We start from the raw sequence: 16,750 nt of genomic DNA on the forward strand, positions 1-16,750 counted from the left end.
AGTGTGTACCATCTACAAGATGCACTTCAGCAACTCACAAGAGCTTCCGAACATGTAACCTCTACCATCTAGAAGGACAAGGCCAGCAGGCATTTAAAAGCACCACTGTGTGCAAGTTCCCCTCCAAGTCACACACTATCCTTACTTGGAACTATATGTTCCTTCACTGATGTTGAGTCAAAATCCTGGACCTCCATCCCAAACAGCACTGTTGGCGTACCCACACCACACAGAATGCAGCATTTCAAGAAGGTGGTTCACTATCACCTTCTCCGGGGCAGTTAGCGAAGTGCAATAAATGCCAGCCTTACCAGTGACACTCACATGCTGTGAAAGAATAAATAAAAAATCATCCCAACCAACTGCAACATCCTTTTATGAATTTATCTATCCTATTTTCTGCCTTAATAACTGGCCCTTCTTATAGTTAGCCAGCTTCAACTTTCACCTCCTTTTGGAAACAAATTAAAACTCCTTAAAGGAGTCCATCTCGCATGGGTTAGGGTGAGCGCATGGTTGGCAATCCCATTGTCAAGACATCAAAATATCTTAAAGGGCGACATTCCAATGTTGCTTATGCATATAGTCTGGAGATAACCCCTTCTTCTTCAAATGGAAGAATTCTCCACTCACTTGATTGGCACCACACCCACAAACATTGGCAACAAGAGCAGGTCAGAAGCTAGGAATCCTGCGACAAGTAACCCACCTCCTGACTCCCCAAAGCCTGTCCACCATCTACAAGGCACAAGCCAGGAGTGTGATGGAATACTCCCCACTTGCCTGGATGAGTGCACAGTAGCAGCACAGTGCACAGTACCTATGCACAGTAGCAGCAGTATTTACCACCTACAAGATGCACTACAGGAATTCACCAAGGCTCCTTCGACAGCACCTTCCAAATCAATGACCATTAGAAGGACAAGGGCAGCAGATAGATGGGAATACCACCACCTGGAAGTTACCCTCCTTACCATCCTGACTTGGAAATATATCACCGTTCCATTACTGCCACTGGGTCAAAATCCTGGAACACCCTTCCTAACAGCACTGTGGGTGTACCTACACCACATGGACAGCAGCAGTTCAAGAGGACAGCTCACTACCACCTTCTCAAGGGCAAGTAGGGATGGGCAATAAATGCTGACCCAGCCAGTGAATCCCACATCCCATGAATGAATTTTAAAAAACTGTATGTGTAAGCCCATTGGGAACCTAACTTTATAGTTTTATAGAAATCTGTTTGATCCCATTGAGGTTCCGCTAATCTTGAAGTACCTACAGCAAATGTGCATGGACTTAAGCTAAGCTAGGTACTTGTCCACTCGGAAGCAATAGTAATTATCCATCTTTACCTTACGGTATAGGATCTTGGAGAACTTCCTTGCTCATATCTTAGAATACCTTAATTTCAGAAGCACAGGATCAAACTAGTTAATCATTGTTCCTAGTATGGGTCTTAAATATGTATTTTTGTAAACTCATATCTCACCATTTAAGTCATTGTACACATAGAACCACCCACATGGCCCTGTTCAGCAAGCTCCAAAGCCTCACAATGGACATTTGTGAAGCCATGCCTAAATTCTTCATCAAAAGCAGCGCCCAATTCCATACCTACTGGAGGGTTAACATTCCTTCGCTTTGAAACGGCTTTTGAAAAATAGCCATATCCTACTCTTCAATAACATTTGACAGTATTATCTTAACATGCCTCATTCATAAGGAGAATTTACAGTGAATTACATAAAACCTACAGCACAGAAACATGAGCCACCTCCCATTATAATTCCTCTTCACACACGGTTTCTCTCTATTCCCTGCTCACTCGTGCATGCAACAAGTCTCCCCTTAAAAGCAATTTTTACAAATTTGCTGTTAAACATTTTCCAGGTGTGGTTAGGGTGTCATTAACACAAAGTGATTAGAGGAAACCTACTCCTTGCTCTGATCCTCTCTGAAGTTCAAACATGATCGCTATGCGCATTATAACTTACTTTTCTAACACCTATTTTGGACTTCTGCTTTTGATGAAATTCTGAACTGTCTTTTATATTCAACCCAAATGCCTCCTTTAATTCATCCTCTCTATTGTATCAATCACCTTGATTTACCCCCTTAGCTACAAGACATATATTGACATATTTGTAAATAGCAACAAATTCCTATAGTTCAAAAACAAAAAGCTGCAAATGCTAGACATCTGAATTAAAATCTGAATTAGAAACTGCTAGAAATACTCAGCAGGTCTGGCAGTATTTGTGAAGAGAGAAACAGAGTTAACGTTTCAGGTTGACAAACTTCCATCAGAGCTGGAACTGTTTATTAGAGGCTGGCACTGAAAACTCCACCTATGTTTATCCACTATAGTTCAAGAACGACTGACCAAGCAAATTGCTGTGGCCATTACAGAGGCTTTGAAACCAGCTGGAGTGGCAGTCGTCATAGAAGCAACGTAAGCATTCTCTTATTTTATTTAAGTCTACATTGTTTTTGTTACGTACTGGCTATCTTGTCATTTTCGGGCATGAGGACTAACTAAGGTTTTACACCATATAAAAAATTAACCTTAATAATTTTTAAAATAGTGTTTTTAAGGATAGACCAGATGAAGAGTGGTTGCATATACTTATCTATCATAAAGGGAAGTGCATTCCACAGAATGATTATATAATTGAAGACATTTTGACATTTATTAGGGTCTCTCAGTTGCAACTGTTTGGGCTTCACCATTTCTAGTTAAAGGCAGCTTTTGGGAATGGGCACTTTTGTCAGTACCGTACTTCCAATGCAGTATGGCATGTAAATGAAACTATCAGGAATTATGTCCCATTTGCAGCCATTTAACTTTTGAGACACTACGGGCGGAATATTACGGCCTTTTCCGCAGGCGGGATTTTCCAGTCCCGCCGAAGCCAGTAGGCTTTTGAACTGCTCGCTGTGTTATACGGGCCCGCTCCCACCACAACGGGGCCACAAAAACCCCCCCTACTATTTCTTTACTATTCCTCATCACCATTTGAAAGCAAGCCTTTAAGATGACTGGCTGATCTGCAAGACTCTGATTGCTTCCCCAGTTCTGACCTGTTCCCCTACATTGTGTCGTCTTGCTCTAAGTTGATTGTGCACATGGATTGACCCCAGAAGGGGACACCTTACTGCACCAGAACAGCGAATTGTTTTCCATTTCTCACACCAACCATACTATGGCTTCTCTAAGTGAGCTTAGCAATATTCGGCACAATTTTCCCGTTGGCGAGCTGGGGCGGGCCTCACATGCACGTGCGTAAAATGACGCACGGTGACGTCGGGTAAGCGTCCTGACATCACCGCGCGCCATCGCGATATTTCAGTGGGCGGGCGCACATGATCTCCGATGTGCGCCCGCCATTAAATAACCGGCCACTTGAGGCGCCAATCGACGGCGGTTTTTCGGTATCTGTGTGATCTTCAGGTCAGTGCACAGGCACAACGGGCAAGTGGGTAGGACACATTTGTATAAACCTCATCCACGGGTGGGATAAGAGGGCTCAGAGGGGTTGCGAGTGTGCTCTGTCAAATATTGATTTTTCAAAGTTACTGATACAAGCCTGTGTGAGCTGCAATACTTCAAAACACATACTAGCTGCTTGGTCTGGACTCACAACCTTCAGGTCAGCACTCTGCAGTGAAGAATCATTTTTGGGCCTGCAGGTTTCAGGAAGCCTTCCCTTAGCCTGGGAATGGGAGCTGAACTGTCCACTGGAGGCACCTCCTCTGAGGAGGAAGAGAGGGCTAGAAGAGAAAGGAGGCCAGGAGTGTACATTTGGCCTCCAGGGGAGCCACCTTTGGGAGGCCAGGCACAGGCACAAGGGGTGCAGGGCCAAGAGGTAGTCCAAGGCAGAAGGGGCCGCAGAAGACGCCACTATCCTGCTGCCAGGGTATACAGGCGGCAAAGAAGCTACCTCAATATGTCTGAGGTGGAGTGCCGAAGGAGGCTCCGTCTCTCAAGGGAGACAGTCAACAATATCTGTCAGATGATTGGGCCTAAGATCTCTGCTAACTGTGTGGGTGGACCCCCCATGCCAGTGGCTCTAAAGGTCACAGCTGCCCTCAACTTCTATGTCTCTGGCTCCTTCCAGGGGTTGGTGGGTGACCTTTGCAGTATCTCCCAATCAGCTATCCACACTTGTGTCAAGCAGGTTACAGACGCTCTGTTCAGACGTGCATTGACCTTCATCCTCTACCCTTGGGACCAGACAATCCAGACACAGCGAGCCAGAGGCTTTGCAGTGATTGCTGGCTTCCCCCCTGCCCAGGGTGCAATAGACTGTACACACGTGGCCATCAAGGCGCCAGCAGGTGAGCCCGGTGCCTTCGTCAACAGGAAGGGCTTCCACTCCATGAACGTGCAGATAGTGGTCTGGACTCACAACCTTCAGGTCAGCGCTTTACAGTGAGGAATCTTTTTTTGGGCCTGGGAATGGGAGCTGAACTCTCCGTCGAAGGCACCTCCTCTGAGGAGGAAGAGAGGGCTAGAAGGGGGAGGAGTGCACATACAGCCTTCAGAGGAGACACCTTTGGGAGGTCAAGCTGATTCACAGGATGCTGATTCAACAAATTTGTACAAGGTACCCAGGCAGCTCCCATGACTCCTACATCCTCAGACACTCCCAAGTGCCGGGGCTCCTCAGTGCTCCAGCTCAGCTGGATGGATGGCTGCTGGGTGACAAGGGTTATCCCCTCAGGAGATGGCTCATGATGCCTTTCTGCCATTTAAGAACAGAAGCTGAGCAGTGCTACAATAGGAGCCACACCTCCACAAGGGCTGTGGTGGAGAGAGCCATTGATCTTCTCAGGATGTGCTTCCGATGCCTGGACCGCTCAGGGGGCGCACTCCAGTACCCCACTAGATCGTGTGTCGCTGATAGTGGTTTCAGGCTGCGCTCTCTACAATCTTGCGCTGGAAAGGGGGGACGCTGTAGACAATTAAGATGTCGACAATGTGGATGCGGCTGCACACGACGAGTCCAGCAGTGAGTCTGAGGATGAGCACACACAGGGAAATGCTGAGAGGGTAGGCGCTGACCCAGGCATACTCCAGGGAGGCAGGGACATCCGGGAGGCTTTAATCCAACGAACCTTCAGCTAGCACACCACAGATGGACCTCCAGGACAAGCCTGGGCTGCAGGCTCCTTACTCGATACCTAAGTGCAAAATCTGCCTAGTTAGGAACATTAAATAAGGGTCTTATTAATAAAGCTCAATGTTCCACCAAACACTCATTATATTTTTGGAAACCATCCACCTGCAGAAGAAAAGAGTCACCCTTAGCCAAGGTGACATGTCTGAATTTAATATTACAAACAAAGGAAAAATGAAACAAAATGACAAAGGTGTTAAAAATCACACCACTTCATTAAGGCCTCATTGTAGGCCAACACAAAAACACCAGTCTGCTGACTCTGCTGTCCTGTTGGCCTAGCTGACCTTGGCGGGCGTCCTCTGGCCCGTGGAGCCTGTGCTGGCCCCGCCTGGGAGGAAGCTGGCATTTCCCCAGTTGTCACAGCCTCACTGGATGCAATGGTCACTGGCAAAGGGGCGGAGGAGCTGCCACCCTCGTCCAGAGCGCCCTGAGAGGAACCTGCAGAGACGACAGGCAGCTGCTGCACTGACATGAGGGCACTTCAGACCTCCCTGCTCACCATAGGTGGATGGGCACCAAGCAGGGAAACTTAGTGCCCAGACCATCTCCCACATTGGCAATGACCAGCTGAGTCAATGCCGCTGTGAGTGCTTGCAGGTCTGAACGCAACCCCAGGAAGCCCTGATTGGTCTCCTGGAGGAGGCTCTACATGAGAGTCGCGACTCTCTGCATGGAGGGCGCATGGTGCTCGGCCATGAGGCTCATTGCTTCGGCGATAGTCCATGTAGACTCCTCCACCACAGACACCAAGTCAAGCGTAGCCTCATATATCTCCACCAGATGCTCCCGCGCACCCGGCTGCATTTCCTGCACTTGCTGTGCCGCGGACAACTCCAGAGGCACATCATCAGGTGGTCCTCTGACTGCTGGCACCATGGGCACTCTCTGCCTCTGCCAGCTCCTCCAGCGACTGTGAAGTGCCCTCACCACCCCGGGACACTAGCAGATGTTCTAATTCCCACCAAGGTGCTAGTATCTACGCTGGTGCCTGTCTGGCAGAGAGGGTGTGACCCTGCTGGGACTTCAGGGTCCTCAGGTGTGAGAGGGGGCCTCTGCTGCTCCTCCTCCTGACCCTGGTCCGCTGATGCTGAAAGGAAGAACAAGGACATTGAATCAGTTAATGTGGAGACAATGTCAATGTGTATCCCTATCTCATGGATCATTATGCGCTCATCCTTCCATAAGCAATGGTCAATGTTGCAAACTTCAATCACTGAACATTCAGCACTGCCATGGCTGCTGGGAGAACAATGGTGACCTCACTGCCGGACATACATACCTGCCCGTAGCACCCCAGCCTCACCAACACCGGTGGACCTGCGAGCATGGCGCCTCTCCAAATCTAGGGCCTCCTGCTCGAAGTGGCTGAGAATCGCCAACTGGGCCTGGCCACCGCCAGTCCTCACCCGCTCGGCTGCATTATGTGCATTCTTCTCCTGAAAAGGAGAGAAGAGCATTGATTGGTGCTACTTGTACCCGGATTCTCTTTGCGGACGGCCCACCCCAACCAGAGTGGGAAATTGCAGGGCTCCAGTGCCTCCTCACCCCGCTGCTGCCAAACACTCATACAAAGATGTTAGACATGGCCCCCCAACCCCACCCACTCTCTTGGCCAAATGCTGCTTACATCACATTAGGCACCACACAGTCTAACCTTCCATAGCAAGGAGGCGCAAGCACGTGGAGCACAGAGGACAGCAGATCGGTCGGTGCCAACACCAACTTGAAGCTGCCCTCCCAGCATGTCATTGCCCTGACTTTGACATGTCCTGGAGCTCCAGCACTGCGCCTCGGTGCAGCTCCTCCAGGTTGCCCCCAAAACAGTAATGTGGGTCTCAGTGTACCATATGCTGCGGGTGCAGAACCCATCTCTTCACCACTCTCTCAGGGTGACCTCGGCATGGGCAATATCTGCTGGCCCACCCAGCGAAGGACACATGCCATCAATGATTCAATGCAGTCCTACACTCAGACTTGGTGGGGCAGGGAGGGTGGTGGCACCAGGGGGGAGAGCTTACCTGCTGGGTTAAGTGACCAATGTCAACATGGTACTCACCCTTCCTGAGCGCAACAGGTTGTTGAAGCGCTTGCGGCACTGGATCCAGGTGTGTTGCACCACGTCGTGGGAGCTCACCACCTCCTCCCAGACAGGTTTGGTCATGTTGTGGGGGCCTCCTCCTCCCATCCTGGGTTATGAGGACCTTCTGCAGTGCTGCCACCTCCTCGAGGAGGGCAGCAAGGCAATCGTCCAAAAACAAGGGGCACAGTGCCCCCCTGCGCCACCCTCCTGCTTGGCCTGCTCACCAGCAGTGCTCTGGGATGCCCTTCCACTGGCCATGATTCACAGCCTTTGAAAGGCTGCAGCAGCTTTTTAAAACAGGCCGTCGGGTCGCCATTGGACCCAATGGTCATTGCAGTCCCGCCGGCTGCCCACCAACTCCCGCTGTCCTCGGGAGCTGCGATTCACACTGGGCTGGCCTTAATTGGCCCGCCCACATAAAATGGCGGTGTTGACCCGATCGCGAGTGGCGATCAGGTCTGTGCCCGCTCCCGCTTCGCTCCCCCCCAGCCACCGCCCCCCCCCACCCACCCACCCACCACCACCACCCCGCCAGCCAGAAAATTCTGCCCAGAGAAGCATGCTAGAAACTTCCTTCATTTTGTGATCCCCTCTAGTTGTAAAAGGTGGAGACCTGGTTCTCCTGAATCTTTGCCATTTCTTGGAGTTTCCTGCTTGCCTTACAAAGAGTAGAACTTCTGTAACATTAAGTGTCAAAGTATGATCTGCTGCCTGAGAAGTTAATGTATCAACTTTCACACAATTCTACACCCTCACCAGCGGAATGTTTTTGAAACAGAAATAGATTGAGTTTGGGAGTGAATTATTAATGTTTTCCAGGAGACTTGTAGTTTTGAAATAATTTAATTTAGTAGTATTTTTGGTTGCTTTTGTAGTTATAATCTACTGCAATGGGTAGATTTTTGAGAGTGCCTCTTGTACTTAGTCGGCTTAACCCTGATCTTCTGATGTAGTAAATGAAGCAAACTTCCAGCATGCTTTTCCATTCTGCATTCAGTGATGGCGCATAATCTCCAGCACTTATCTGTACACTTTTGTACCCCCACCTGCTGACTATAATTACCAATATTGAATCAGGGTCAGGAACTCAGCCAAATTAATGTCAGCAAAGTAACAGTAATGAATAAATCAATGGCACTAAAGAGTAACAGATTCCCAGGGCCAGATGGTTTCCATCCCAAGGCTTCAATACAAGTTAGTGAGACATTGCAGATGCCCTCACTATAGTCTTAATAAGCTCCCTTGATTCAGGAACTATTCCTTTAGATTGGAAAATTGAAATTCACTCCACTATTTCAGTGAAGTGAGGGAGGAACACCAGGAAACTATAGACCAGTTAGACTAACATATGCTGTTGGGAATTTATGAGAGTCTATAATTAAGAATAGGGTTACTGAACACTTAGAAAATTTCCAGTTGATCAGAAAAAGCCAGCATGGATTTCTAAAGGGTAGGTGATGCCAATTGAATCTGATTGAACTTTTTGAATAGGTGACAGGGGAATGTCTAAGCATGTTATTTATGTGGAGTTCCAGAAGACATTTAGTAAAGTCTGTTATAAGAGACTGCTAAAGTTCAAGCTCATGAAATTGAAGGCAAAGGATTGACATATTTACGAAATTGGCTGAATGGCAGGAGGCAAAGAGTAGGGATATCGGGCAGGTACTCTGTTTGGCCGAATGTGACTAGAATATTCCACAAGGATCTGTGTTTGGTCTTCAACTATTCATCTTATTTATTAACATCTTAGATGATGGGATAGGTAGCCACCTTTCCACATTTGCAGATGACAAAGGGTAGGCAGTATTGTAAGTAAAGTACATGGAAGAGAAACATTACTAACAAATAATGACAGATTAAGGGACTGGCCAAAAAACGTGGCAAATGGATTTCAGTGTAGGCAAATGTGAGATCCTCCACTTTGGACCTGAATATGAAAGAATAGGGCACTCTCTAAAGGGTGAAAAAGCTGGAAACAGTGAAAGTCTAAAGAGACTTTGGACCTGATAAGTCATTAAAATGTCAAGAACAGGTACAGAAAATAATCAAGAAGCCTAATGCAATGTTGGCCTTTATATCTAGAACACCAGAATGTAAGGGACCAGAAGTAATACTTCAGCTCAAAGCCATGGGTTAGACTACACCTCAAAAACTGTGAGCAATTATGGGCATTGGACCTTCAGAAGGGTATGTTGGTCTTGGAGGCGGTGCAGCGTAGATCTGTCACAATGATACCTGAACTCCAAGGTTTAAATACAAGGTAAGATGACACAAACTAGGGTTGGACTCACTTGGAATTTAGAAGGTTTTGGGATGATTTAATTGACGTTTTCAAGATGTTTAGAGGAACAGATAGGGTAGATAGAGATAAATTATTTCTGCTGGCAGGGGAGTCTAAGACTGGAGCGCACAGTCCAAAAATTTAGAACCAGGCCTTTCAGGACTGAAGTTAGGAAACATTCCTACATGAAAAGGGTGGTAGAAGTTTGGAACTCTCTTCTGAAAATGGCAATTGATGCTAGATCCATTGATAATTTTAAAACTGAGATTGAGATATTTTTGTTAATCAAAGGCATTAAGGGATATGGGGAAAAGACAGGTTTATGGAGTTAGGTCACAGGTCAGCCATGATCTCATTGAATGGCAGAGCAGGCTTGAGGAGCTAAAAGGGCTGTTCCTAATTCTTCATTCCTATTTTCAATGCCTCAGTGAGGATGTTTCTGTACAATTCACACATACACATCTTCCCAGCCCCCAACTCCAGAGCAGGTTTTCCACCACCACTAACTGATTACGTTTCCTAATATCCTCCACTCTCCTGTTAAGTGTATATTTTCTTCCTCTTTCCTTCACCTTTCCCATTGCCCATTTAGATGATCCTGTTCCCATTCTCAATCTGTTCCATGGGTGCTCAGGCACTTTTGTCAGCCTGGGTCCATTGATGGCAGCATCACATAAGAACATAAGAAATAGGAGAGGAGTCACCATGCAGCCCCTTGAGCTTGTTCCACCTTTCAATACAATCATTGCTGATGTTTTGCCTCAACTCCACTTTTTCACCTACTCCCCAATTCCCTTGATTTCCCGAGGGACCAAAAATCTATCTATCAAACCCTTAAATATAATCAACGATGGAGCATCCACAACCTTCTGGGGTTGAGAATTCCAAAGATTCTTAATTCTTTGAGTGGAGAGGTTTTTCCTCATCTCAGTCCTTAATGCTCAATCCCTTATCCTGAGACTGTGCCCCCATGTTCTTGTTTCCCCAGTCAGGGGAAACAGTCTCTCAATATCTGCCCTATCAAGCCCCTTCAGAATCCTGCTTGTATCAATAAGGTCACCTCTCAATCTTTTAATCTCCGGAGAGTATCAGCCCCATTTACTCAGCTTCTCATCATAGGGCAACCTTCTCATCCCAGGAACTAAATCTAATGTTTGCTGTACTGCCTCCAATAGAATTATGTCCTCCTTTTGATAAGGAGACCAAAACTACACACAGCACTCCAGGTGTGATCTCACCAATGCCCTGTACAATTGTAACAAGACTTCCTTATCTTGTACTGCAGTCCCCTTGCAATAAATGCGAACATGACAATTGCCTTCCTAATTGCTTGCTGTACCTAGATGCTAACTTTCTTTATTCATTGTTCAAGTAGACCAAGGGCTGAATCTTACCTATGTTGGGTGGGCTGAGTGGCAGCAGGCGGGGGCGGGCACGGAGCTGATCACTGCCTGCGATTGGCTGCATGCTGCTATTTTAGGTGGGTGGGTCAATTAACTCCTGCCCAGCATAATGCACGTTCCGTAGTGCTCCGCGCTACCTGTGCGGATGGGGATAGGAGGGAGAGTTGGGGCCAGAGCTCTTCCACGCATGCACGCAAAAGAGCGCAGCAGTCTCCCTGAGGCACGGAGCTGCCTCAGGGAGATTGAATAGACAATGAAAGTTTTTAAAAATTCAATTAAAAATTATTTAAACATGTCCCCTCAGGTGACAGTGTCACATGAGCTGGGGCATGTTTGTCAAGTTCACCAAATTTATTTATTAATTTTATAAAACCTCAGGAAACCTCAACCCACCGGTGGATGAGGTTTCCTGGAAAATGCAAAGGTCACTTGGGTTCTTCGCCTGCCCGCCAACCTTAATGATGTAAATTACTTTCTTAATGGCCTTAATAGGCTTTTGACAGTTCGGCAGGTGCGCAGCCTGCCAAATGCAATATCAAAATGACATTCGATGACATCGAGACGCACACCTGACGACATCTCACATCATTTTACACATTGGCATGCTGGGCCTGACCCCACACACCGGCGGCAATATTCTGGCCCAAGTCTCTCTGAACATCAACATTTAGAAGTGTCAAACCTTCTAAATAATATTCTGTTTTTCTGTTCTTCCTACAAAAGTGAATAATCTCTCAATTCCCCAAATTATACTCCATCTGCCACCATGATGCCCATTCACTTAACCTGCCTGTATCACTTTGCAGCCTTTTTGTGTCCTCCTCACAGCTTGCATTCCCGCCTAGCTTGTCTCGTCAGCAAATTGAGATACATTACTTTTGGTCTCTTTGTCTGAGTCATTAATACAAATTGTAAGTAGCTGAGGCCCAGCTGGTCCTTGTGGTAGTTACAATTCCACTAGTTACAGCCCTCCAAATAGAAAATGTCTTGCTGATCCCTACTCTCTTATCCCTACTCTCTTATCCCTACTCTCTTATCCCTACTCCTTGTAGAATTTCAAATTTAGTTTGAGGGTGAGCAACCCGGGTCTCAAACTTAAATAAGGGCAATTACAGAGGTATGAAGAAAGAGCTGTCTAAAGCGGACTGGGAAAATAGACTAAGGGGAAGGTCAGTAGATGAGCAGTGGCAGACATTTAAACAAATATTTCATAAAGTTCAGCAAAATTTTATCCTGGTCAAGATGAAGGACTAAATGAGAAGGATGAACTACCCATGGTTAACAAAGGCGGTCAAGCAGAATATCCAATCAAAAACTAAGGCATACAAAGTGGTGAAAACTAGTGGTAAGCCAGGAGATTGGAATTTTTTTAGGAACCACCAGTAGATGACTAAAAAGCTAATAAAAAGGGAGAAAATTGATTATGGAAGTAAATTGGCAAGAAATATAAAAACAAGCAGCACAAGCTTCTACAGATGTAAAAAAAGAGAGTGGCTAAAGTGAGCGTGGGACCATTGAAGGAACTGATAGAACTGGGGAATTGATAATGGGGAACAGCGAAATGGCAGATAACTTAAACCAATATTTTGCACCGGTCTTCACAGTGGAGTACACTATAACCATCCCAAAGATATCAGATAAGCAAGGAGCTAATGGGAAGAAAGATCTTGTAACAGTCTCTATGATGAGGGACAAAGTATTTGACAAACTAATGGGACTAAAGGCAGACAAGTCGCCAGGACCTGATGGCCTGGATCCAAGGGTTTTAAAGGAAATGGCTGCAGAAATAGTGGAGGCATTGATCGAAATATTTCAGAACTCAGAGGGTCCCAGAGGATTGGAAAACCGCTAATGTGACACCCCTGTTCAAGAAGGGAGGGAAACAAAAAGCAGGAAACTATAGGCCAGCCTATAGGCCAGACAGACTAACATCTGTCATTGGGAAAATGCTAGAGTCCATTATTAAGGAAGAAATAGCAGGACATTTAGAAAAGCTTAATGCAATTAAACAGAGTCAATATGGTTTTGTGAAAGGGAAATCATGTTTGACAAATTTGCTAGAGTTCTTTGAGGATATAACAAGCAGAGTTGACAAAGGGGAACCAGAATATGTAGAGTATTTGGATTTCCAGAAGGATTCGATAAGGTGCCACATAAAAGGTTATTGCACAAGATAGGGGCTCACAGTATTAGGGGTAATGTATTATCATGGATTGAGGATTGGTTAACACACAGAAGGCAGAGAGTCAGGATGAATGGGTCTTTTTCAGATTGGAAAGACGTAACTAGTGGAGTGCCACAAGGATCAGTCCTAGGGCCTCAATTATTTGCTATCTATTTTAATGACTTGGAGGACGGGCGAAAGTGTAATGTATCCAGATTTGCTGACAATACAAAAATAGGTGGGAAGGTATGTTGTGATGAGGACATAAGGAATCTGCAAGGGGATATAGATAGGTTGAGTGAGTGGGCAAAAACTTGGCAGATGGAGTTTAATGTAGTAAAGTGTGAGGTCATGCACTTTGGTAGGAAGAATCAAAAGGCAGACTATTATTTAAATGGAGCGAGATTCCAAAAAAGTGCAGCTCAGAGGGATCTGGGTGTTCTTGTGCATGAAACACAAAAAGTTAGCATTCAGACACAGCAAGCAATTAAGAAGGCAAGTGGAATTTTGGCCTGTATTGCTAGGGGGCTGGAGGTTAAAAATAGGAAAAGTCTTGTTGCAACTCTACAGGGCATTGGTGAGTTTGCACCTGGAGTACCGTGTTCAGTTTTGGTCCCAGTATTTAAGAAATGATATACTGACACTGGAGGCAGGTCAAAAGAGATTCACTAGGCTGATTTCTGGGATGAAGGGGTTGACTTATCAAGAACAGCTAAACAGGTTAGGCCTTTATTCATTAGAGTTTAGAAGAATGAGGGGTGATCTTATTGAAACTTACAAGATTCTGAGGGGGCTTGACAGGGTAGATGTTGAGAAGATGTTTCCATTAATGGGGGAATCTCAAACTAGGGGACATAGTTACAGAATAAGGGGACACTCATTTAACACTGAGATGCGAAGGAATTTCTTCTCTCAGAAGGTGGTGAATGTTTGGAATTCTCTATCCCAGAGAGTTGTGGAGGCTAGCTCACTGAAAGTATTGAGAGGAGGTAGATAGATTTTTGAAATATCAGGGAGTTGAGGGCTATGAGGAACTGGCATGAAAGGAGAGTTGAGGCCTGGGGCAGATCAACCATGATCTTATTGAATGACAGGGCACGCTTGATGGACCAAATGGCCTATTCCTGCCCCTATTTCTTATGTTCTTATGTTCGTTAACCAATTCTCTATCCATGCTAATGTATAAACCCCAACTCCACTGATCCTATTTTTGTTTAGTAGCCTTTTATGTGACACTTAATCGGATGCCTTTTGGAAATCCAAGGTAATTATATCTCCTAGCTCTCTTCTATCTTCCCTTCTAGTTAGATCCTCAAAAAAACTCTAGCAAATTTGTCAAACATGATTTCTCTCTTGGAAACAACTTTGACATTGGCTGATCATAGCAATGCATTTAGAATATCATAGTAAGACTTCAATGAGGGATGAGCAATCAATGCTAGCCTAGCCAATGATGCCCACATTCCGTGAAAGAGCAAAAAAAAACTTGCTAATTTCCAATTCACTGGGATTATTCCAGAATCTAGAAAATTTTAGAAAATCATAACCAGAGCATCTACTATCTCTGCAGCTTCTTCTTTGGAAACTTTAGGATGTAGGCCATGAGATCCTGGAGGTGTGTTGGCTTTTAGTTCCTTAAATTTCTCCTATATTTTTTCTCTGCTAATATTAATTATCTTCAGTTCTCATTTTTATTAGCTCCCAGTTACCCTCTATTTCTTGTATGTAATTTGTGTCTGCTACTGTGAAGCTATTTGTTTGACATCTCTGCCATTTCTTCGTTCCCCATGATAATTTCTTTTGTTTCTGCTCCTAAGGAATCAAAGTTTATTTTAGCCTCTCCCGTGCTTGTTATATACTTAATAAAGCTCTTATTATCTGTTTTTATATACCTAGCTAGTTTACTCTCATATTCTTTTCTTCCCTTTTTATCAACTTCCCAATCTTCTGAACCGAGATCCTTCCCCACCACTGTCCTTATGTCATCCTTTGCTGTAAAGGTGTCTTCTTCTCCTTTTGCATTCTGTCTGTCTTTTCAAGCTATTGTGTTCCCTGGAATATTTATTTCCCAACCTTGATCACCTTGCAACCATTTCTCTGTAATGGTGATTAGATCCAAACCATTTATCTCTTTTTGTCCTGTTCCTCTTCCCCCTCCTCATCCATTCCCCTTTTTTAAATGATTGTGTTTCCATTCCCAATCCACTTAATTGGGTGCTCAGGCACTCTTGTGAGCCTCGCCTCATTAAAGCAGCATCACCTTTGAGTCAGAAGGTTGTAGCTTGAAGTCCCAGTCCAGAGACTTCAATATATTAATCTAGGCTGACTCTCTTGCCGTACTAAGGGACTACACTGTCATCTTCCAGGTGAGATGTTCAATCAAGGGTTCGTTTGCTCTCAACTGGATGTATAAGATCTCGTGGCACTGTTTGAAGAAGAGCAGGGGAGTTCTCTCAGTGTCCTAGCCAACATTTATGTCTTAGCCATCACCATTAAAAACAGGTTAAAAGGTTATTTCTATCATTACTGATTATGGAACCTTACAATATGCAAATAGCTTACCTCATTGTCTGTAAAAGCACTTTGGGATGTCCTACGACGTCTATTGAAAATATCCAGCACCAATACTACGTAGAAACAGGTATCATCTGCCCAATGATCTTAATATAGTAATAGATTTTGTTTGCAATGCAAATAACGATGACATTATTGGAGAAAGTGACTTGGAGCTTAGAACTAAGAGTAGTAAAGATATATGGAGGATTTTTCTTTCAATACAGGTCTCACCACTTGCCAAAATAATCTTTGCCTCAGCAATTTTCTGATCTGAATGTTCAATATTAATCTGAAAATTTACTAGCAGCTCTTTGACATATGAAGAATGCCCACTTGCTGACAATGCCTGAAAGCTGCCATGTCCTATAGATTAGTACCTCTGAAATGGAGTTGACTACTTCAGGAAAGTAAGGAAGAAAAGATGAGAAAGCTAGATTGGGCAAGGAAAAATATATTCAATTTAATGATGACTTCTGCTAACTTTGATTCTTGAAAGAGTTCTGATGATGACAGTGGACCTTTAAAATCATAGTTGAACATTCCCTTCTGGGTCCTGAGTTCACACCTAGCCCTAACTGCTGGGATGCTCCTCTGTCTCCTAAAATGAGTTTTGGGAAGTCTTAATATAATTCCTTACAAGAATAGACCTACAGCCCAAAACTATCCTTAAGTTGACATTAGTTAACAATCTCACTTAGGAAAAACAAAAGAAAATGAAAAGAATATATTACATTAGACGGTAAAAACAGAAAATGCTGGTAATACCAAGCAGACCTGGCAGCATCTGTGGAGAGAGAAATAGAGCTAACAGGCAAAATCTTATGGACTTATGGTCTTATGTTCCGTCACGTTATATCTGAGTCAGCAAGATGACCTCTATGTAGTGGTCCTTCCAGGTGAATTTTTGGTGGGCCATCTAATTAAGTGGGAACTTCCAGGTTTGGCATCAAATTAGGAGAAGCAGGTGGAAGAGCAGTCAGGAGCCCGGAGGGTGCACCATTTAAAGGAACATCAGCAACAAGTACAGTGGTGGAACCATGCACTTTCCACAGCAAAGCTGTAGAAGCAAAAGAAAGAGGA

The 16,750-nt window shown here is 45.0% G+C and overlaps 1 protein-coding gene across 1 annotated transcript in view; it reads left to right on the forward strand.

Moving 5' to 3' along the window:
- gch2 (GTP cyclohydrolase 2) overlaps window positions 1-16,750 on the forward strand; it is a 75,127-nt gene that overhangs the window by 42,107 nt on the left and 16,270 nt on the right. The window contains exon 5 of the mRNA XM_041207349.1: window positions 2,371-2,455. Within this exon, the coding sequence (XP_041063283.1) occupies window positions 2,371-2,455 (85 nt within the window). The remainder of the gene's footprint in view (window positions 1-2,370; window positions 2,456-16,750) is intronic.

This window comes from Carcharodon carcharias, chromosome 2 (assembly GCF_017639515.1).
Source record: "Carcharodon carcharias isolate sCarCar2 chromosome 2, sCarCar2.pri, whole genome shotgun sequence".
In the NCBI taxonomy this organism is placed as follows: Eukaryota; Metazoa; Chordata; class Chondrichthyes; order Lamniformes; family Lamnidae; genus Carcharodon; species Carcharodon carcharias.